General features: G+C 41.8%; 2 protein-coding genes across 4 annotated transcripts; one reads left to right on the plus strand and one right to left on the minus strand.

Annotated features, from left to right (window-relative positions):
- Positions 1-10,113: 10,113 nt before the first annotated feature.
- On the minus strand, positions 10,114-19,314 carry sqle.L (squalene epoxidase L homeolog). Its single transcript, XM_018268272.2, has 11 exons — positions 18,584-19,314; positions 15,699-15,921; positions 15,404-15,584; positions 15,036-15,132; positions 14,781-14,894; positions 14,001-14,172; positions 13,176-13,271; positions 12,757-12,899; positions 12,048-12,144; positions 11,832-11,919; positions 10,114-11,425 (listed from the first exon to the last, which is right to left on the minus strand). The coding sequence occupies exons 1-11, from the start codon at positions 18,818-18,820 to the stop codon at positions 11,233-11,235; spliced, it is 1,641 nt and encodes a 546-aa protein (XP_018123761.1). The 5' UTR covers positions 18,821-19,314; the 3' UTR covers positions 10,114-11,232.
- LOC121394767 lies at positions 19,129-22,192 on the plus strand. Of its 3 annotated transcripts, none has more exons than XM_041566653.1 (2): positions 19,129-19,256; positions 19,855-22,192. In XM_041566653.1, the coding sequence occupies exon 2, from the start codon at positions 21,056-21,058 to the stop codon at positions 22,052-22,054; it is 999 nt and encodes a 332-aa protein (XP_041422587.1). In that variant the 5' UTR covers positions 19,129-19,256; positions 19,855-21,055; the 3' UTR covers positions 22,055-22,192. The 3 variants fall into 3 exon arrangements, with proteins under 3 accessions (XP_041422587.1, XP_041422585.1, XP_041422586.1); XM_041566651.1 differs by lacking the exon at positions 19,129-19,256 and adding an exon at positions 19,267-19,648; XM_041566652.1 differs by lacking the exon at positions 19,129-19,256 and adding an exon at positions 19,267-19,612.
- The last annotated feature ends 2,225 nt before the right edge of the window (positions 22,193-24,417 follow it).

Raw genomic sequence — 24,417 nt, forward strand, 5'->3', positions numbered from 1 at the left:
ATGATGTATCTGTACACAGTCCAACAGTGGCAAGGAAAATCCTTTATCCATTAGGTTTGAGTTGACTGCAGTCATTTCCATGTAAAGGTCTTGTTCACTATCTGTGCAGATATTGAGTTTCAATGTTTCATGTTATTATATTTATTTATAAATCTATATAATATATATAAATATAATAATTTTTTGCTAGTACTGCCTGTTATTTGAATTTTCTACTGTGTGTGTCAAAAGCCAATATTAATAAAAATACCAATATAAAAGTCACTTGCCCAGGTGCCCCTGCCTGTGCCTTTATACTGTATATACAAATTACCAAAATAAAATTGTTGACAATTCATAAATAATAGTGTCTTAAGTTAAAAAAAAAAGTCTGTTCTTCAGAGAGATTTTTACAGTGCAAGGTACTGTAACTTAAAGGGATTCTGTCATGATTTTTATGATGTAGTTATTATTTCTAAATGACACTGTTTACACTGCAAATAATTCACTCTACAATATTAAATGTCATTCCTGAACCAGCAAGTATATTTTTTTAGTTGTAATATTGGTGAGTAGGCGCCATCTCAGGTCATTTTGCCTGGTCATGTGATTTCAGAAAGAGCCTGCACTTTAGGATGGAACTGCTTTCTGGCAGGCTGTTGTTTCTCCTACTCAATGTAACTGAATGTGGCTCACTGGGACCTGGATTTTACAATTGAGTGCTGTTCTTATGTATAGTGATATCACTCCAATTTGCAGTACAGCAGTAAAGAGTGAGAGTGAGAAGTTTATCAGAGCACAAGTCACATGATTGGGGGCAGCTGGAAAATTGACTATGTCTAGCCCCATGTCAGATTTCAAAACTAAATTTAAAATTTTTGAGAAACTGATTTTAGTGCAGACGGATGTGTTTTGAAAAAAACATGTTTTCCTATGATAGTGTCCCTTCAAGCACTGAATGGGAAGGCCTTTTATAATCCTCATAATTATTTTACACTTTATGAACTATGATGAGAAGCTGAATTTAGACTAAGGTAGTAGGAAAGTAGGAGTACTATTCAGAGAAGCAAAGTGGGGTAATACATTAAGGTTAATTTACCTATCCTGTATGAGAAAGGCATGGTGTGTTGGGGCGTGGCTTGGAGGTGTGATATCGGGTGGGGCTTGGGACATGGCACAGGGGCGCATTGCCATGCTTTCGCCTCAGGCAGCAGAAAGGCCAGAATCACCCCTGGGTTTTGGGGATCTTCTTATAGTGCTTTTTTCCATCTTTGTGCTTTTTTGCTTTGTCCTTTTTCATCCCATTCTCTACGTTTATAAAGTCCTTCCTGGGGAGCAGTGAGTAAAGCTCTATGAACCCCGTTTCCATATTTTCTTTTTAACTTCAGACCTTAGGTGAATACCTACGAGGCCGGCACAACAAAAGTACAAAGCCCTCACTGCTGTATCCCCAATCTGAACCCCGCCCCCTGGATGCCCCCATTGGCCCCAGCAGAGTCCTCTGGGCTGGCATGTCCATGCAATTGCTGACTAGCTGGAAACCTCCACCATACCCATCCCCATCACACACCCGGGGGAGCCCCGTCTGGCCTGTGCAGGAGACGATGGTGCCATCAAATCCGAAAGCGCTCACAACAAGCCCAACTTTGACCCTTGCCCCCCCCATGGGTCCCGCTTGTGCTAGGTCTATTCACTCCGACTGAATTGCTGGCAAAGTTTGGTACTCACCACCTGAAACAGCCTGGGAAACCTCCAGCTGTTGTACCGACCGTCCTGTCTCCGCCATGCTGTCCTCCACCTGAGCCACTCCTGAACCTCTCCTAAACATCCTGTACTGGTGTTGCTTTGGATTATAGTCATGTTGTTGGGGCATGATGGAAGCCAGCTGCTGCGTCACATGGTCCTATCTAAGCCTGTGCTTAGATTGACTGCTTGTCTGCCCCTGAATCTATCACAACTGACACTTGAGATTTATACGCCTTCATCACACAGGACGTGGACAAGATCTTATTCACAGAAACACCTGGATGTGGCAGTGAGTAAATCAAATATTGACTTTTATCATGATCTAATAAATTTAAAAAGTATCTTTATTTATAGCTTCATGAAATCTATCTCTCTAATTATCATAGACAAAGACTTATCCCAAGAGGTTTTAGAATAAATAATATCTGCATGATAAATTGTAACCCCAAATTTTGCAGGAAATGTCGTGGAACTCTAAACAGATGTTCATTTGACCTTATTCTACTAGTGGTGGAACACGTGGGGAAGGAACTGGCTGCTGTGAAAGGAGAGAGGCGATTTGAGGAACAGTACTTAGAGTCTCTTTAAATAGACAGTGTTACTGACTGGTTGGATAAATTGAAACTTGTATTTAAGCCAGGTAACTACAAGAGACCCCCATTTAGGAGGAGACATCTTCCTAGAACCCTGCATACAGTAGACAGTTCTGATCAATCTACTGATTCAGACACAGGGGTAGAGAATATTGCTTTTAAACCTTTTTTTGGGGTCAGTACAAAATCAAAGAAAGGGGGAGGAGAGGACACACCAGAAGGGGTGGTCATAAATCCAAAAGGAAACCCCCCAGGGGCAAGAAAACATCTAAGTAAACACATTTTGACACCAGACGAGATCTCTTTGTTATCTAAGGGCCTTTCTTTGGTCCCTAGAAACTCCCCGGACACACTTGACTTATTGGCTGATGTTCATAGATTTCAAAGAAAACATATTAAAAGAACATTTCAGGGACTCCACGGAGCATAGTGTATCGCAGTTTAAGGCAAAAAGCTCTTTTGAATCCCCCCTCCGGCTCCAATTAGAACATTTGGTATTATACTTATCAAAGACGCTAAAGAGATTAAGGATAACACTAACGTATACAATAATTCCACTCAGCTGGAACGGCAGGCCATGAAAACACTGAAAACTGATGTAAAGTTGGTCATAAGACCAGCTGACAAAGGAGGCTCAATTGTTCTACTGGACTGTGCCTATTACAGAAATGAACTTTTAAGCCAACTATCTGACACAGACACATACAGGTTGTTACCCAGGGATCCTACCATCAAATTCAAAAGGGAACTGGATGAAGTCCTTCTAATGGCTAGAAATGTTACATGTCTAGACCAGAATACATACAGTTATCTGATCACTGAACAACCACGTACTCCCATCATTTACACACTACCAAAGATCCATAAGTCCCTCTCTGCTCCACCAGGTAGACCCATTATTTCAGCAGTTGGTTCCCTATATCAATAACAGACACAGGACTAACACACACAGCCATGTTATCAGGAAACGTAAAGAACTGGGCAATATCCCTCCCAATAGCCTTCTTGTTACCATGGATGTCAAGAGTCTGTATACAGTGATACCACATGCCCAAAGCATCCAACATGCCCAAAGCATCCAATTCTGTAAAATAGCTCTGCTCAAGTCACCACCTGGGGAAGTACCCATAGAATTTCTACTCCACCTTCTTAAACTGACACTCACTAGGACCTTCTTTAGATTTGAGAAGTCCTTTTACCTTCAAGTTTCGGGGACGGCAATGGGCAGTGCACTAGCGCCCTCCTATGCCAATCTCTTTATGTTAGAATTTGAGTCCACTCATATCTTCCCACTTTTGCGTCACTCGATACCTATTTATGCTACAATGATGATCTCTTCTTTATGTGGACAGACTCTGAGGTAGCATTGCTATCTTTTCACCATCACCTTAACAATCTTGACACCCTATTAAACTGAACCTGAACTTTGATTCTGCAAGCATTGACTTTTTGGATTAAAATATCTTTATACTGGACACACGAATAGGTACCAGACTTCAGAAAAACCACTGACTGTAACTCTATCCTACATGCAGCCAGCAACCACCCACCTGCCACTGTCAGAGGCATTCCCTATTCACAATTCCTCAGGGCTATTTGTAACAACAGCTCCCAAGAAACAGCTGAGACTCAACTATGGGATATGTTCAATCGGTTCTTAGAGAGGGGCTACACAGAGGATCTTCTGTAGACAACTAGAGAGAGCATTACAATGCACACTATTGGATTTGTTATCCCTGAAACCTACAGAGAACAACACAGCCCACCCACTTTTTTACCACCACCTTTTTGGCTGCATCCTGCTTACTTTCAGCCAGTGTTAGTAAACACTGGCCAATGCTCACATATGGACGAATCTTTATCCCAAACCTATTATGGGATACAGGAAAGACAAGAGTCTTAGCGATTTACTTGTCCAACTGTACTTTAAGAGGATTGAGGACAAGGAGCTAGTTAACAAAACAAATTTGGCTGCTATAAATGCCCGGACTGTGTCACATGTAGGTGCTTACTAACTGGCTCAGATTTTACCCACCTGCACATAGGAAAGAGATTCAAGATTTTGCATAGACTGAGATGTAGTTCATCCTACGAAGGGTGAAGGAACAATTCGGCCCTTCAACCACATGGGAAGGGGGTTGTTATTGGGGTACTATGGTGGTGTTAAGGTTTTTAATAAAATCGTATGACCCAAGGTCTCTGGTTTGGGGGTAGTGGGAAAAAAAGCTATAGATAGAGGTGCCTAAATGGGCTGAATGCTTGCTGTTACCTCAGCGCTGTCTGGAGTGCGGGTCCGTGTGCAGTCATGGACATGTCTAAGCAGCAGTCTGAAGATTTGTCTACAGTTTATGGATGGCTTGAGAAGGAGTCGGGCCATGACAAAATTATGAAGGTGTTCTTGCCTGCCAAGAGAAGACCAGCAAAGAAGACTTCAGTGGGAGCATCGACAAGAGGCGGCTGGCCATCAATGTCTCCTCTGGAGTTGTGAAGCACAAGTGTGAGCAGTGCAGTCGCAATAACAGGAGAGCAGTTTGTACTTTCTCCTCACTCGGGCACTTCTTCCCTTGTCCCACTTTTCCCTCTGTATTTCCCACTACCACCACTGAATTTATAATACCTTCCACTTCTCATGCTACACAGCAGGTTGGGGCTTCTCAGGCAGTGGAGGCTGTTAAACAATACGTGACTCCTTCCTTATCAGCTGTGCCCCTAGTTTCACAAGTCTACTACAATTGTTAGGTAACATTTCTTCTTTGAATGTTTTATTGAATGCACTTAAAGGGATACTGTCATGGGAAAAAAATCTTTTTTCAAAATTAATCAGTTAATAGTGCTGCTTCAGCAGAATTCTGCACTGAATCCATTTCTCAAAAGAGCAAACAGATTTTTTTTATATTCAATTTTGAAATCTGACATGGGGCTAGACATATTGTCAATTTCCCAGCTGCCCCAAGTCATGTGACTTGTGCTCTGATAAACTTCAGTCACTCTTTATTGCTGTACTGGAAGTTAGTGTGATATCACCCCTCATTTTTTCCCCCCAGCAGCCAAGACCAATGGGAAGGTAACCAGATAGCAGCTCCCTAACACAAGATAACAGCTGCCTGGTAGATCTAAGAACAACACTCAATAGTAAAAACCCATGTCCCACTGAGACACATTCAGTTACATTGAGAAGGAAAAACAGCAGCCTGCCAGAAAGCATTTCTCTCCTAAAGTGCAGGCACAAGTCACATGACTGGGGGCAGCAGCGTCAAAGGAGTCCTAATGCACGCAACCTGGAAGTGTGTGCCTGCTCACATGGAGCCGAGAGGAGAACGAGAGGTAAGGGAACGAAGAGATCTCCTGGCACGTCTTACAAATTGGTTATTACAGGTTGGCCATCAGTAAGGCTCTCAAGAAAGGGAAGGCTCTCCAACCAGTTGCAAAGCATTTTTTGCTTAAAGGACACACACTTCCAACCTTTAGATGCATGCCTATTGACTTCCAACCCCCTCTGGCTGAGAGAGACCAAGCCCTACTTAGGAGGGAATCCAGGTGGATATTTAAATTTGACACTGCCTGAATGAGCCTCTTCCATTAGGAAGTTTCCTATAATGCCATTGCTATTGTTTTTAAAAAACTTTGTATAGTACCTGTGAGTCGACTCGCTACACACATGCCTTGTTATATCTAGGATAGGTCAATCTAAAACAATTGGAATAATTGAAGACGTTTCACTACTCATCCGAGCAGCTTCTTCAGTTCAACTGACTGGTGTGGGAAGTTCTCAGCCTATAAACTTTTCCACGAATTCAATCACAATGGCACATTGTAACTCTTCAAAGAGGTGACATATGCAATTTACAGGTGTTGTTTCTGTTTAGTTACTGTGATAGTTAGTTAAAGGGATACTGTCATGGGAAAAAAAATTTTCAGAATCAATCGGTTAATAGTCCTGCTCTAGCAGAATTCTGCACTGAATCCATTTTTCAAAAGAGCAAACAGATTTTTTTATATTCAATTTTGAAATCTGACATGGGGCTAGACATATTGTCAATTTCCCAGCTGCCCCAAGTCATGTGACTTGTGCTCTGATAAACTTCAATCACTCTTTACTGCTGTACTGCAAGTTGGAGTGATATCACCCCCTCCCTTTTCCCCCCAGCAGCCAAACAAAAGAACAATGGGAAGGTAACCAGATAACAGCTCCTTAACACAAGATAACAGCTGCCTGGTAGATCTAAGAACAACACTCAATAGTAAAAACCCATGTCTCACTGAGACACATTCAGTTACATTGAGAAGGAAAAACAGCAGCCTGCCAGAAAGCATTTCTCTCCTAAAGTGCAGACACAAGTCACATGACCAGGGGCAGCTGGGAAATTGACAAAATGTCTAGCCCCATGTCAGATTTCAAAATTGAATATAAAAAAAATCTGTTTGCTTTTTTGAGAAATGGATTTCAGTGCAGAATTCTGCTGGAGCAGCACTATTAACTGATGTGTTTTGAAAAAAATGTTTTTTACCATGACAGTATCCCTTTAATGTGTCATGCAACTCCTAGAAACCGTTGTTACTTGGCACACATCCATTCATGCAACTCTCACAAGTAACACCGGCCAAATGCAAATGTACCATCACCAACAATTTGGCGTCCACGTTCAGATACTGTCCAACAATTGCAGAAAACCAACCAAGATTTTCAAACCTGTTTGGTCGACTTAACGATTAATATCTGTTGTACAACATAATGGGCACCAATAGGTCGTTCAACATACACGTTATGAAAATTGAATGAAACCTCGTATTGGACGTCAACATCTGCATGGCCACCTTTAGATTTACTTCTATCCAGTTTTTCTGTTCTAATATAATACTTGGTGCTGGTTCATCCCCCTGTATGTAAATCTAGTCCCTTGTGTATTAGTCCGAGTCTAAGGGGCCCATTTATTTAACCTTGTATTTATATGGTGGAGTTTTTAAAGGGGAAAACTCACATTTTTTTTATGGAAAAAAAGTAAAATTTTTAGATATTTATTATATCTCAAAGCTGCTAAAAATGCAAATTCAAAAATACTCCATCTCAAACCTGTCGAGGTCACGTAGAAGTCGATGGCAAATGTCCCTGAAGTTGTTTCTTGACATCCTGATCTGCGCTGGATAATCCGATAAAGTCTGGGTTTTTCCTCTGATAAAGTTGAGTTTTCGCAGTGACAATTTGATGAAATCAAGTTTTCAGTGCATCAATCGTATGATAGGAATTTACTTGATTTTGGCACGTTTTTTTCGATCCAACTTTTTAGAGGAAAATTCATAAATGAGTTCAATTCCGGAAAGGAGTTTGGTCAACTTTATAAACCCCCTAAGTGTCTAACTACAAAAGGACTGTTAAATAAAAGCAAGGGATGCAGCAAGAACAGTACACAAATCAATTTTAATCTGCAAAAATTAACATTTTCCGATAAAACTCAAGTATTGTACACAAATGCTCCAAGATATAAAAAAATAAAAATACACTTAGACAATACTCGTGTAATAATCTGTACAAAAATATCTGTGTATAGATCTGTGTCTGCTTTTAACCCTTCCGCACTTTGTAATAAACACTTTAAAAAGTAAAACTTCCAAGTGTGAAAGAATAAAGAAATGTTTTACTTAAAGGGGAAGGAAACCTAGTCGGCGCAAACCCCCCATCCCGTTTGTTGCCCCTCCTCCCCCCTGGCCTACCCGTCCCGCTGGGCAAATGCCCCTAACTTGTTACTTACCCTTCTGCGCAGGTCCAGTCCAGGAAGTTCACCGACGACATCTTCTTCCTGCTTTGAATGGCGCATGCGCAGTAGGATCAGTTCGCCGTTACGATCTACTGCGCATGCGCGTGACTTTTGGCGCATGCGCAGTAGATCCATACCGGCGAAATGATCCTACTGTGCATGCGCCAAAACGCCGTTCACTGCAGGAAGAAGATCGCGTGGAAGAAGATGTCGTCGGTGAACTCCCTGGACTGGACCTGCGCAGAAGGGTAAGTAACAAGTTAGGGGCATTTGCCCAGCGGGATGGGTAGGCCAGGGGGGAGGAGGGAGGGGGGGTGGGGGGTTTGCGCCGACTAGGTTTCCTTCCCCTTTAAGAATCTGCTTAGTGAAAATGTTAAAACATATGCGTGTAATGAATAACTTGAACGTGTGCAGTTCAACTATACATATCAGTCAGTCTTCAGGTTGGTAAAACATATATTAATTTTTATAACGTTTTATGGACAGCTATAAATGCTGGCTTTGCAAAAAAAAAAAAAAAAAGTGCCTGAAATAGTAACTGCTTTAGCTTGTAATTGTAGCAACACATCTTATATTAAGAATAAGGAAGGTACAGTTTGTGAGGCAGCCAACAGTGAATGTAATTGCTAACCTTCGAGCCTTAATGTTGCACTTTTGTTATTCATGGACTCTTGTGTAGCAGAAAGAACAGTAGGAGATAAAAAGAGATAATAGCAGTGGGACACATTTTGCCTTGGTCTGGTAAACCAAATTAACCAATCAGCTTTCTGTGAAAGACCAATAAAAGCCTCCTGTTGATTGGTTGGTTTGCTTACCACCTTGCCTTCATTTTGTATAACCTAAATGCAAGTCCTAGAGCACCCAGGTGTGTAAAATCTCATTCAGTAGGCATTTGTGTCCAGGGCATACCTGCATGTGCCGGCACAAGTTGGACAGTGCAGTGCTGGCAGGCACAAGACTTAAGTCAAATAATTTGTATATTTGTCCTATGCTTGGTAAAAACGAATTTCCTTAATGAAACAGGTATATCTTACTTTTTATATATTGCGTTACGTTAACACTTAAAGACTTGAGTATATAGTAAATAGTAAAAAAAAAGTTTTTATTGCGTTAAAAAAAAATGCCTATTGGCTTCAATGAGTTTTGCAAGTTTTTTCTGTTTTGCTGATTTACTAGAATGCTCTTTTCAAAGGGGTAGGCCACCAGGACTCAGCATGAAAAAAATAAAACATAAATATCAATTGAAAAATTGCTTAGACTAGGACATTCTATACCAGTGATCCCCAACCAGTGGCTTGTGGGCAACATGTTTCTCACCAACTCATTGGCTGTTGCTCCTAGTGGCCTCAAAGAGGTATTTAATTTTGAAGGCTTGGAGGCTTTTCAGTTGAATAAAAAAAACAGGTGCACAGTCCACATAGAGTCACCAAATGGTCAGTCTTAAGCACTTATTTTGCACCAACCAGGAATGTTTCCATGCTTTTATTGCTCCCTTACTCACCTGGAAGATGCTCATGAGTACAAAAGTTTGGGGACCCCCGTTCTAAAAGTTAAAGGGATCCTGTTATCAGAAAACATGTTTTTTTCAATATGCATCAGTTAATGGTGCTACTCCAGCAGAATTCTGCACTGAAATCCATTTCTCAAAAGAGCAAACAGATTTTTTTATATTCAATTTTGAAATCTGACATGGGGCTAGACATATTGTCAATTTCCCAGCTGCCCCCAGTCATGTGACTTGTGCCTGCACTTTAGGAGAGAAATGCTTTCTGGCAGGCTGCTGTTTTCCTTCTCAATGTAACTGAATGTGTCTCAGTGAGACATGGGTTTTTACTATTGAGTGTTGTTCTTAGATCTACCAGGCAGCTGTTATCTTGTGTTAGGGAGCTGCTATCTGGTTACCTTCCCATTGTTCTTTTGTTTGGCTGCTGGGGGGGGGGGAAAGGGAGGGGGTGATATCACTCCAACTTGCAGTACAGCAGTAAAGAGTGATTGAAGTTTATCATAGTTTGCTCTTTTGAGAAATGGATTTCAGTGCAGAATTCTGCTGGAGCAGCACTATTAACTGATTCATTTTGAATTTTTTTTTTCCCCATGACAGTATCCCTTTAAGTTGAAGGTAAACTAAGAAAGGTAGGCAAGTAGAATCTAAAGCAATATGGTGGTCCAGTGGTTAGCATTGATTTTGCAGGACTGGAGTCTTGTGTTTGATTGATTCTGGCCAGGGCACCTAGTGTACTGTGACTTTTTAAAGGCCTTGTGCACTTTTATCGTCATCTCATAAAAGTTATTTTTGACATTGTCTGACTGCCAGCAGCAGTTTTTCAACACAAAATGAGAAGAAAGGGTGTCATTTTGTAAATTAAGTGCCAAAAGAAAAATCACAAAATGATTAAGAGGGTGTGTAGGGGCACTGTGTCCCAAGTAATAATGTTCAATTCTAATGTGTTCTTAGAGTAGAGAAGGCCAGTGCTGAGTTCTGAGGCTGTATGTGCTTTGACCATCTGCTATGCACAGTCCAACAGACAATCCCCTTCACCAGAGTCAGTAGCATTAATTGGTTGTAGATGAGTTTATACTCCACGACTCCATCTGGGTTTGTCTACTGCAGATATAAGGATTTGGTTCAGTCAAGTGCAGATATTTCATTAGATGCTTAGATGCATTAGCAGAGAGAGGAGCCCAGGAAATTCACAGGGCATGCTATTACAGGTAAAGCTAGCCCCCAATTTTCCATTATTTAGGATGCTGGAGGCCTTTACAAATGCAGCTTTAAATGAAAGCAAATAAATATTGGAAATAGGAATATGTTTTCAAAGCAAAAATAAATATTGGAAATAGGAATATGTTTTCACTTATGGAAGATCCTGACAATTCCCTAAAGTCTTGTCCACATGAATGCACCAAAGATTTTCTTCTTAGTCCCATATTGCAAGCAGAAGTCTTTTGCCTTAAATTAATTGCCATTTGTAACCGTAAATGCTGTACTCCATAATAATTCTTCTTGTCATGAGTAAACTCTATTAACCATTGGAATTGCACCAAAAGCAGCAGTCTGTCAGGTCACCGGTGAAGATGAACCTGTTTGCACCATTGGGTTCCACATTGCAGATTTATCAGGGATCCTGCATGTTCAGTATCTCACAGTCCCGCATGTGGTTTCAGTAGACCAGATACTTCATCTCCGAGTATATAAGAGGAAATATCACAGAACAGGCACGGTACAATATAGCGGTGCTTTTGAACAAGGCTCTGGGCTTGGTCAACCAGGGCTCATTCTTGAAGCAGAAGTAGACAGCGTAAAATGCCACAGCAAAGAAATGGCCAATGAGCAACATAGGTTTGGGAGACACCCTGCAGGAAAGAAGAATAAGATTGATACACAAAGAGATAAAAGTTTCTTTCCACTCTAAATACAGGGCAATATTTGAATGCTGTGGCTTCTGTCAGTCTGATATATGCATTTACATGCAGATCCTTCTTCCCTTAGTAACACATAACATTAAGGGACTCCAAGTGGTGTATGGGGGTAATGCCAAGTGGAGACTAAACCATAAATAGTACATATACCATTACCTAGTCCTCTGTCCATTAACAGACAGATATATTCTAACATATGTTACCAGCCTTTACATAATCCAAGGGGACACCTGCTGCACATCTTTTCCAATTCCTACACCCATCATAGTAAAAAGAAAAATAGTCTTACAATATCCCTTCACATATCCTACATTATATCTCAAGCATATTGCTTACGTACACGGACAGGAGTCCAACAGGACCAGCGACACACTCTCCTCCAAGCTTGAAGTAGTTGAAACAGGCTCTTCTCAGCTGGTACAGGGAATCTGTGTATATAATATGTTATTAGTACAATTAAATCCCCAGTTACTACCTGGATAAGAATGCTGGGAACTATACTTCAGCCACTATGAACTCAATAACCCCCATTATGTACTTAATAAGCAATACTTACCATCTGTAGCAGCAAATAGCTCATACAGAGCCTGGGCTAGCACGTGGACTACAAAGGAATGGGACTTCTTCCTAGACCAATAAAATGACTTTTTGGCCTGTGAACAACATGAGTGAGAAACAATGATCATAAGTAAATAGCCTAATCCAATGTATTATAAATGAGTGACATGTTGCTGATCTCTACTAGTTCCATTCTGCAACTGGTATCCCTCAAATGCCACAAATCTGAGCTCTGCATCATTTTACTTGGCTGCATAGAAGGATAAAGAGCAAATAAATGCCTACTTGAGTTAACAGTTCTCTACACAAGACGAATAATGGTGGTGCTACCATGTTGTAACACAACAATTATAAAGTACCAAGAGAACAACATCTTGATATGTCTATATCTAATTCTAAAGTACCAAGAGAATAACATCTTGATATGTCTATGTCTAATTCTAAAGTACCAACATGTCTATGTACAACTTCATACTCAACAGGAGGAATGGCAATAGGATTTTTTCTTACACAAGAAGCTGCAGACTGTTTGCAGTGCAAACAAAAGCAGGAAGCAGTATTTGTTCCTTTTATGATCATTCCTATAACAGTACAATAAAAATTCCATGAATGCATCCATAATGGCAGAATTCTTCATTCTGGTTTGGCTTCTCCATATCGCAATGTTAGGGAATGACTGGGTACTTTAACATTTTGTAACTTCATACCTGTAAAACATCTGAATGTTGGGACAGGTCAGGCAGGTCCTGAAGAAGGTCTCTCCAAATCATTACGTCATTCAGCACCACACTCATCCCACCGCCTGTCAGTGGGTGCCTCATGTTGTAAGCATCTCCTAGAAGTAGAACTCCTAAAAAACAGAATAAAGGGAATGTCTGAATGCTCCCTTTAAATGGAGGTGCTGGCACTATGTGCCGCAGAAAATCTGGGTCAAATCTGACCATTTCTGCTCCTGCAATTGTATTGCGCAATTAATAAGAACATTGTCTTTTACTATTTTTAACAGCTGTAATCCTTAAGGCTCCTACTGATAGTTTAGACAAATAAAATTCACTATTTTGGAACGTATGTTTGCTTAAGTTTCCCTTTAATGTTCTGAACCTTTCCTGAATCACCTGCTACTTACCCTTTTTATTTACTGGAGAGGGTGGAAGGAAACTTGCTGGCATTGTTCTCAGCCTGTCGTTTTCTACTGCAAAGTGAAATGGATCCTTCAGGTGGTCTGGAATTAGAAGCATTGTATGGTTTAGATACAGTAATGTGGCATAGACTAGGGGGAGGTTAAAATGTAGTCAAGAACAGGCAATGGTCAGGGCGGGCAGCAGTAATTGGAGAAAAGAAGGGTAAGAAATTGGAATAAATGGCTTAGACAGGAACTGAGCTACTTATACCCTGCTTGGGTAAATATACCCTGCAAGGAACAAACTTTAACGAGAAAAGGGCGCAAAAAGTTCTGGGCACTGATAAATTATGCTACAATGGAGGGTTGTGGAAGCACTCCACAAATCAAGTACAATGAAGGGGCACAGTATAGAGTTTTACTTGTTGGGTAAAACAAGGGTAGACCCATCTCTAATTGGCAATGACTAGTGATGGGTGAATTTATTCTTCAGGCATGAATTTCCACATTTCGCCACCTGCAAATTTTTCCGCAAAAATTAGATGCTAAAAAAATTTACTGCAACAAAAACGTTGCAGTTGAAAAAATTGTCGCATGTCAAAATAATTTTGACACTTATTGACTAATGCATTTGGACAAAAATGTCAATGCGTTTCGCAAATTTTTCGTCAAAACAGGACAGATTTGCCTATCACTAGTGATGACAGTAAGACTACTGGATGGCAGTGTTTCAATGGAGTCTTTGTCATAGAAAGATATTTCTCTCAAAGATGGTATTGCCCACTCATCTAAAAATAAATAGGGTTTTTCAGATAAAAAAACTGTTCTCACCAGGAAGCTGTGGCAGGATCTGCTCGGTCATGTATTCTTTCAGATTCTTGGGCATTTCTCCTCTGATATCTACCAGGACACGAGTCTCAGTCGATGATATCTGGTAAATCAACACTGGGCTTGGGTTGGCCAGGACCAGCTCTGCGTGATTGGCTTTAAATTGTGGTGAGTTCTGAGAAGAAGATGAGGAAGAATTACTCTTTACAGGTATAAATGCCAGCATAGACTGAATGTGCTGAATGTTTTTTAGTAAGTCCTGAATGCATCAACAATGCAACTAACTGGTAATTTGAGTTCTACTAAGTGGCCTCAACAAATCTTATGAAACGGGCAAAAGACATGCCTTTGTACAGTATGTGATTGATTGGTTTGTGTGTGAGCACAGATCATCATACAAGTCAGAGGAGGTAGACCTCTGGACTCAAAATGGCACATATTATTATGATAATATTAAAAGCTGTTCTTCAAAAAAAGGCTTTATTTTTAAATATGGGATATACTGTATCTGTGTCCTTTGTTTAGCACCACTGCACTACCATAATAAAATGGTTTGAGCCATGTGTTCAGCAGGATGTTCACAAAAAGGAGATACATATGAGCTATAAGCTGATAAACCTTGGCTTTGGACTGTGCATTACCTGATAGGAAACAGTCTAACATTACCATGTGATACAATAAAGGCTGATCAGTCAGATGCACAGGGAGACAAAACCTTAACAATGTAAGTTCAGGCTCTTCATAGTCAACACTTGGTAAATCCTATAGAAGAGTTGCCCCTACCTTCAAAATACAGCCCACAAAGTGAGAGGATACTTTGACTTGTCCAGTAATGAGATTCTTCCGGAATTTGGAGAAAAGTCCATCCGCAACGACCGTCAAAGGGGCGTGGAGTTCCTGCAATTCCAAGACACAATATGAATTCCAAAATTAATCTCAACAAAACTGTATCATGTTTTTCTTCCCCTAGGGTATGGCAACTATAATTTTATAATAATATTAGAGTAAGCGCATTGATACCCCCTATTAGTACAATACCTTAGTATCTCCTGTTTCTTTGTCTCTGTATTGCGCTCCAATCACAATGTCATTTTTTTCAAGTAGTTGCGTCACTGTTCCTTCGATGAACCTAACGCTGTGGGAAAAGCGAGAGAAAGGTCAGAGGATGGTAAAACAGCGTTGCTCATGTGTCCGATAACTGGAGAATACCAGTGGTATCATACAGCCCATGTGGCACTGTTGAGTAACCATTTTTTGGAACATACAGGATACAACTACATATATCCAGTTCTAACCCCATTAATTCTAGCCTTGGTGCTTTTTAGTTCCCAGTAACTAGCAGATAATGCTGAGCGATATCGCAATGACTCAATCTAAGGATCTGTTAGGATTTAATCGTGACTTACTTGCTCTCAGCCAGGGCAAGTTTGCGGAGACCCATGATAAAGCGGCCATGGTGGAAAGCTCGTCCACACTGCAACTGTTTCTCTTCATTCAGAGGGTAAGGGATCTCCACTTCTGCTTTACTCTCAAAATCATGCACAACATATCCATGCACGACATGGGCATCCAGGCCTTCCACTGCATCTGCAAACACACATCATGTAATCATCTAGTTGGTGCCTACAGAAAGTTCATTAGAACATTAAATCTGCAGAGAACTCATCACATGATCTGATAACCCCAATAGTATGTACTCACCACCAAGACCGAGGTCCTTAAGAACTTGGTATCCTCCAGGCTGCAGTAATTCTCCCACTATACGATCAGGTTCCTTCATGTCCCTTTCGATCACTGCCACCTTCCTGCCATCTCTTGCCAATACTGTGGCTAATGCTGAGCCAAGAACTCCGGATCCCACAATAACAACTTCCGGATCAAAGGTTTCAGATTCTGCTTCTAGTAGATCTTTCTCTGTTTTGCTCTGCATCAACAAAAAAGGATTATGCACGCTGGTTAGGTAGCATCCAAAACAGCTTCAGTTTAATTGATCTTCAGACTAGTTGCTTTAGGTTAGTAGACCTGAGATACTTTGTGGTTACTAGACCTGAGATACTTTGTGCTTCTCTATCAGGTTTATATCAGGGATATGTTTCAAATTTCCACCATCGTTTCCTATACCTTCTGTTCTGCAGATATTCACCATTCTATCCAACACATTGTCAAACATTCTATCATTTTTATAATTATCATGCCAAGCAGTGGCTAGCACTTCCAACTCTGGGTTCCTAGGTTAAATTCCAGCCAAGACACTATCTGCAAGGAGTTTGTATGTTCTCTCTATTCTTGCATGGGTTTCTTCAGGTTCTTCAGTGGGTTGATAGAGGATTAAATTGTCTGTTATACTGGGGCAGACACTGTTGTGAATGATATATAATCTTCCTAAATCTCTGGGATGAAGTTACAGTAACTAGAAGCCATCTGTCCCTCATTTGGAAAGTAACATTTTAAATCAAAGATGTTATAAATATATGCAGGCATGGAATCCATCATCCGGAAACCCGTTATTCAGAAAGCTCGAAATGACAGAAAGGCCGTCTCCCATAGACTGCATTTTATCCCAATAATCTAATTTAAAAATGATTTCCATTTTCTCTGTAATAACAAAACAGTAGCTTGTACTAACTAAGATATAATTAATCCTTATTGGAAGCAAAGCCGATGATGTACCTGGGAAGTGTAATTTGCAACATTTCGCCAACGTTTTAATGTCAATTATTTAAAGGAGTTCACATTTAAATTAACGTTTAGTATGATGTAGAGAGGGATATTCTGAGATAAATTACAGTTGGTTTTCATTTTTTATTATTTGTGGTTTTTGAGTTATTTAGCTTTTTATTCAGCAGCTCTCCAGTTTGCAATGTCAGCAATCTGATTGCTAAGGTCCAAAATACCCTAGCAACCATGCATTAATTTGAATAAGAGACTGGAATATGAATAGGACTGAATAGAAAGATGAGTAACAAAAAGTAGCCATAACTATAAATTTGCAGCATTAGAGAGCATTTTGTTTTAGATGGGGTCAGTGACCCCCATTTGAATGCTGGAAACAGTATGATAAAAAACACAAATAATAAAAAAAAACTATAAAAAATGAAAAGTTGCTTAGAACTGGCCCTTTTTTTTTCAACATACTAAAAGTTAACTTGGACAGTGACATGTCATATACAACCACCTTGTATAGGAATTTCTAATCATTCTAATTTGCAAAGTGACTTATCACATAATTATTATAATTACTGGGCGTGCTCTATTCTATCACATTCTAGCCTTGAGCAGTGTTGGACTGGGACACCAGGGGCCCACCAGAAAACCTTAGACCAGGGGCCCACCAAGAAAATTTAGGCCAGGGGCCCACTCTCAGTACTATTGTTCTTCCTCTCCTCTCTCAACCTCTATTCTCCTAGTCTCTTTAGTTATACATCCTATAACCAATTATTCCATCTATTTAGCCTCTTTGTTCTCATAGAAATAGGGAATGGCCATGAAATAGGCCAAATATTTAGCAGCGTGAGGGACCACTGACACCTGGGCCAACCGGGACTTTTCCTGGTATCCCTGTGGGCCAGTCCGACACTGGCCATGAGTTACGTAGGGATCCTTCGGTACAGCTACTATGATAAAGGATATACAGCGACACAAAAAGATAATAGCAGCATTAAAAGCAGTTTAAAGCTTTTCAGGAATGCTGAAAGTTGTAGTTCTTCAGTTAATGAAGAGCCACTCTCTAGCTTAGTTTATTTTATATGTGGAAAAGAGAAGCATGAGTGGGGTACAAGGGACAGAACTGCAGTAGACCCAGCCATTCCTGGGGCCCATCTTATCTATATTAAGTATTGCTGAATAAGGTACAGGGACCACTGGAAAAATTGGCACACACCTTAAACAGGTGTTGAAATTGCATTTTGGGGCTAGGGCGGGCTTTAGGACTGGGGGTGGGACAACAGGGGATGTTCCCTGCATAAGACAGGCCCAATTTTTTTATTGGTCTTAATTATTTGCTGTCTTCTTCTGACTTTCCAGCTTTCATGGGGTCACTGGCATCATTTAAAGATGAGCAACCCCTTTAAAAGGGAAATCCATCCATAAGTACAAAGGGTAAATTATATTGTATAAGAATTGTAAGATATTTTCATGTGGTCCTTCAGTTGTTGCTGAACTGCAGCTCCCATCATCTGGACACACTGAACATTGTAATTCCACAGTAGGTGGAAAACCGTTTCTGATTTAGAAGCCAAAGCACCGACCATAATAATGCTTAATCAAAGTACGTGTTAGCCTCTGCTAGATCAGGGAGGTCACCACATTATCAGGTATTTTGTCCATCTAGACAATGACCAAATCACATGAGTGGACCTTACAATTGTATCAGCCCTGGACCCTTAGTCAGCTGGATTTCCCTGCCTGCCCAATGTATACCCAAACAATCTCCCTCAGACATGGATCTATCATGGTAGTACTAGCGAAGAGTGGCCAAGTTGAAGGCCAAAACCTGCCTCCATAAATTGTTACAGGGTTACTGTGCTTGTGTACTACTGCACCTATGTTAGTAAATAGAAGCTGTCATGGGTAGTTAGAACCAATACCTTTTTAGCTCCTTTCTGCCTCAGGTTGCCCTGTTGTGTTGTCCCATTCAGAAACCTGGAGAGTCCAATTGATTTCCTAGAGCCCAGCCTGCCCCTATAGTGGAGGACTGACAGGACCAGTCCCACGGTGCAGCACAACAAGCCGGCCACAATCAGCTCCAGCCGGGAGGTGTTCAACAACTCATCGCACTTCTTATACACGTAGGTGAAGGTGGCCACCCCCAGGAAGGTCCACATCTTGTCCCCAGAGAGTGTTGGATACCAGGCAGGTTGATTCAGTAGATATCTTCCTTATGTGCCAGAATCCCCAGGTGGAAAAGCCAACAAAAATTATTATTGTAAAAAATAACTTAAAAATGCTAAATATTCAAGTCCATGTGGAAGGAATGAGATGGATCAGAACACAGTCCGGCAGAAGCAGCTCAGTCCACAGGGATGTCAGACTGATGGTTTCAGTAGTGACTCCTCACACTAGTGATCAGAACCAGTGAGGTGAGGGGGCGTGTGCTTTCTTTACACTCTCACAAGGGGTGTGTACTAAGTCTGTCAGGCTGATCACACCAGCTGCCCCGTTCCCTGCCACCTCACACACAGTTACTGGTATTCAGCAGTAGGGTTGCCCGTCTGGAAAGGATTAACCTGCCTGTGGTGTCTGCCCAAGCTATGGCCGGCGGTGGGTTCTACTCACATTACATGTGGATGTTTGCGGCATCAGCCTCAGCATCCCGGCTTCAGTTGCCATGCAACCAATAGGGTGAGGGCGGGGTTTTAATGCAGCCAATAGGATCTGTTGTGTGTGGTGAGCAGAGCTCGCACTATGAGGCAAGCAGCCAATGGGAGGGGTTGGGCATTTTGCTGCAGACGTTGGGACCTGCCAGTGCAGATCTAGTGCGATGTGATGTCATGTCAAAGAGGGGAGGAGCCCAGATGGGAAGGAGGAAGGTCTGAGTCAGTGGGGTGAGAACGTACCAATGTGGGAGGACAACCCCTCTGGGTGTGAGTGGAGGGAGCCCTGGTGGGACTGGAAAGGTGGATTATTCTGCTCTATTCTGCATGTGGTGGGAGGTTAGTGCAGGGCTATTATCTGTCACATAGGGTGACAGTTCCAAAATTTGCAAACATGTATTTATTACTTTTCTGGGTGGGCTGTAACTTAGTAGTGTTTGTATTTAGGCAAGATGTACCCAGGACCAGTGTGTGTAGGAACCTCCTGTGGCTCCTCTATTTGCTGCTTCTGAGAGTTTAACCTATTCTGGTTTTCTCTGTTACAGGCACCGAAATGGTTAATTATCAGCAAGCTGTGACTGTGGAACATGCCGGCAGCTCCCCCTCCTCCTGCTTGTCAGTCACTAATCCCGCCCCTTCCTTATGTTCCCTATACTGCTGCTTCTTTCCCTGCATCCCTGTGCAACAACTCCCAGCTCCCACTCATATGTTAATTGCTCACCTCACCACTGAGAAAGCTTTTGTCCTTGTCTGGGAATCATTGGGTTTGTGCTGTCCCATTCAAAATGCATTCTGTAACATATTGTCATTATAGAATTGAAAAGATTGAGAAATTAAGTTGGAAGCATGTATTTATATCTGTTGTGGGGAGAGTGACTTTGGGATAGTGTGTGTAGTAAGTCAGCTGTACTGTGGGATAGTGTGTGTAGTAAGTCAGCTGTACGGTGGGATAGTGTTTGTAGTAATTCAGCTGTACTGTGGGATAGTATGTGTAGTAAGTCAGCTGTACTGTGGGATAGTGTGTGTAGTAAGTCAGCTGTACGTTGGGATAGTGTGTGTAGTAAGCCAGCTGTACGGTGGGATAGTGTGTGTTGGAAGCCAGCTGTACTGTGGGATAGTGTGTGTAGTAAGTCAGCTGTACTGTGGGATAGTGTGTGTAGTAAGTCAGCTGTACTGTGGGATAGTGTGTGTTGTAAGTCAGCTGTAAGGTGGGATAGTGTGTGTAGTAAGTCAGCTGTACGGTGGGATAGTGTGTGTAGTAAGCCAGCTGAACTGTGGGATAGTGTGTGTAGCAAGTCAGCTGTACTGTGGGATAGTGTGTGTAGTAAGCCAGCTGTACGGTGGAGTAGTGTGTGTAGTAAGCCAGCTGTACGGTGGGATTGTGTGTGTAGTAAGTCAGCTGTACGGTGGGATAGTGTGTGTGTAGTATGTCAGCTGTACTGTGGGATAGTGTGTGTAGTAAGCCAGCTGTACGGTGGGGTAGTGTGTGTAGTAAGCCAGCTGTACGGTGGGATTGGGTGTGTAGTAAGTCAGCTGTACGGTGGGATAGTGTGTGTAGTAAGCCAGCTGTACTGTGGGATAGTGTGTGTAGCAAGTCAGCTGTACTGAGGGATAGTGTGTGTAGTAAGTCAGCTGTATGGTGGGATAGTGTGTGTAGTAAGCCAGCTGTACTGTGGGATAGTGTGTGTAGCAAGTCAGCTTTACTGTGGGATAGTGTGTGTAGTAAGTCAGCTGTACTGTTGGATAATGTGTGAAGTAAGTCAGCTGTACTGTGGGATAGTGTGTGTAGCATGTCAGCTGTACTGTGGGATAGTGTGTGTAGTAAGCCAGCTGTACGGTGGGGTAGTGTGTGTAGTAAGCCAGCTGTACGGTGGGATTGTGTGTGTAGTAAGTCAGCTGTACGGTGGGATAGTGTGTGTAGTAAGTCAGCTGTACAGTGGGATAGTGTGTGTAGTAAGCCAGCTGTACTGTGGGATAGTGTGTGTAGTAAGCCAGCTGTACTGTGGGATAGTGTGTGTAGTAAGCCAGCTGTACTGTGGGATAGTGTGTGTAGTAAGTCAGCTGTACGGTGGGATAATGTGGGTAGTAAGTCAGCTGTATGGTGGGATAGTGTGTGTAGTAAGCCAGCTGTACTGTGGGATAGTGTGTGTAGTAAGTCAGCTGTACTGTGGGATAGTGTGTGTAGTAAGTCAGCTGTACTGTGGGATAGTGTGTGTAGTAAGTCAGCTGTACTGTGGGATTGTGTGTGTAGTAAGTCAGCTGTACTGTGGGATAGTGTGTGTAGTAAGTCAGCTGTACTGTGGGATTGTGTGTGTAGTAAGCCAGCTGTACTGTGGGATAGTGTGTGTAGTAAGTCAGCTGTACTGTGGGATAGTGTGTGTAGTAAGTCAGCTGTACTGTGGGATTGTGTGTGTAGTAAGTCAGCTGTACTGTGGGATAGTGTGTGTAGTAAGTCAGCTGTACTGTGGGATAGTGTGTGTAGTAAGTCAGCTGTACTGTGGGATTGTGTGTGTAGTAAGCCAGCTGTACTGTGGGATCATTTATATACACATTCTGTTGATTTATTTGACAGCTACAACATCGCCAAACGAGCGGATCTTTCACCGATATGCCATTAACAAACATGGCTATATCGGGTGTAATCCGTATGGCCGAACGATCCGATTACAATGTGCCGTGGACTCTGGCGGGATCGCACACGCCACACTATCTGAAAATCGGACGAATCCTCGATTCGTACAATAGGATCTGTGTGTCTATGGCCACCTTTAGTTTTGTGGTTAGACTTTGTTTTCCAGATATACCAACTCAACCCAACTAGGATTTTACTCCTTCAGGCCACCAGGAGCACCAATTGGCCATATATAGTTCTGCCTTTATAAGACTGAGATTGTTCTATTCATCAAGATATTTGGCCAGTAGACTGGGGGGGGGGGGGGCGGGGTTGGTTCTATATGAGTGTAATGTAATTGTAATGTTAGTCTAAATTATGTTCATATTCTCTTGTAAAGTTTTCAATACAAAAAAAAAACATTAAAACTCTTTGAACAAACCCCCTGAAAACATACACAGAATAACTAATAAGCATCACAGTAATGTTTGTGAATGTGCCATGCCGGCCATCTTGAACAACTAAACTCATGGGTAAACGGGAGCATGGAGCCTCATATTAAAACTCCTAACTCCTTGGACCAATACCCAAGGGGGTATCAAATGAAACTTTACTGAGCAGGACAGACCTCCCCCCCCCACTGCAGGAAGCATTCATGTGGCTACAGACCACCCAGTTGACTGGCTCAAGCCAGATGGACTCCCCTAAAATTTCTCAAAGAGCCTTTTCTATTCCATCATTCATCACTATAATAAATATATCCAAAGATCCATAACTCAAATGAACCCCATCATGCCTGGTAAACCCAGAGTGCACAAGCTCTAGGTGTGTATGACAAGCTGAAAAGCTTCTATGCTTCCTAACATAACTCCAAATTTGATTATTAACTGTTTTCCTCAGTTTGCAATACACAAGTGAACCTGCCCCACCAGCCTGGAAAAAACTTTATCTTGGATAGTAATTGATGCGTGCGTTCCAAATCGCACTTCATTAACCTTTTGAGTTCTCTTTAGGATGGCCTGTCTGGATCATCCACCCATTCATGCACAATAAAAATTAGAGGGGGAGGGGAGCAATCCTAATGCAACACCTGCTCCCAACATGATGCAGGTGCTGAACTGCCTGGTGGAAGATTGCCTTTATTGAGTGCCTGCTCCAAAGATTTTTTGCAGGTGCTGAACCCACCTCATTGTCACTTGCTTCAATGAGAACCCAAGAAGAAATTGCAATGACCTTAGATCAGGGGTCCCCAACCTTTTTGTACCAATTAGCCACATTGAATTTTAAAAAAGAGTTGGGGGCAACACAACCATGAAAAACGTTCCTGGAGGCGCAATAAAGGGCTGTGATTGGCTATTGGTAGCCCCTATGTGGACTGGCAGCCCACAGGAGTCTCCATTTGGCAGTATACCTGGTTTTTATGCAATCAAAACTTGCCTCTAAGCCAGGAATTCAAAAACAAGCATTTACTTTAAGGTCACTGGGAGCAACATCCAAGGGGTTGGTGAGCAACATGTTTCTCGCGAGCTACCAGTTGGGGACCACTGCCTTTGATGTTCAAGAAACCAAAGATAGAAAATAACAGAAACTTTCAATATTTACAAGCCATTCTGGGATACTATGGAGAGGAAGGTGTAAGCTCTTCTGGCTAGGACTGAAATCATTCTGACAGGTACAGAAAAGGGGAGAATGAAGGTTATGAAGGAACAGAATAAGGAAGGTGCTGGTGAAGAATCAGGAAAAGCATATGTTGAGTGTGGACGAAGGATTAAGTGAAGGTTAGGGACAGTGCAGACAAAGAATGCATGTCTGGCTGAATTGGGGGAAGAACCGGTGAATTGAAAGAACAGGACTGTATCAGTACTAGAATTTGAACAAGGATAGAAGCACGAACAGGACTAAGAACATGACTGGGTGCAGGAAAAAGGACTGGGACAAGATAAGGAGGTGACAGCAGCCAGACCAAGGAAACTAAAGGCCACAGTGCTCAGGAAACAGAAGTCAATGCTCAGAATCAGAAGTCAATGCTCAGAATCAGAAAGTGAGAAGAGCCAGGCTTACATAGGGCAGAGTTAGCACTGATTGGCTGCCCCTAACCAAACAAGAAGGCTGCTGGGAAGGAATAGGAAAGGCCAAGTGATAGTTTAAGAGTAAGAATACTAGCTGCTTACCTGACCTAGTACATGGGGCATGGAGACAGAAACCCAAAAGTTGCCAGCTCGAATTCCAGTAAACCCTTACACATCCATCCTAACAATCTAAATCATTATGACTCCCATCTCCCTACATGCAGAACAATCGCCCAAACTCTCTTTAGAGACCGTTTTGGTGTTGCCACCTCTGATTTCTAAATTCACTTTTTCAAGAGCTGTTACTTGCAGTCCCTTCGGGTCCTCATTATGCTTACTCACTCAGTCTCTTTGTGTTGTTTTTTCTATATTAGGATTGTCATTGTTCATAAGAGTGGCAGTCTAATATTGGAAAGATGTTCTCCAGT

The sequence above is a fragment of the Xenopus laevis genome, chromosome 6L, assembly GCF_017654675.1.
Source record: "Xenopus laevis strain J_2021 chromosome 6L, Xenopus_laevis_v10.1, whole genome shotgun sequence".
NCBI classification, from domain to species: domain Eukaryota; kingdom Metazoa; phylum Chordata; class Amphibia; order Anura; family Pipidae; genus Xenopus; species Xenopus laevis.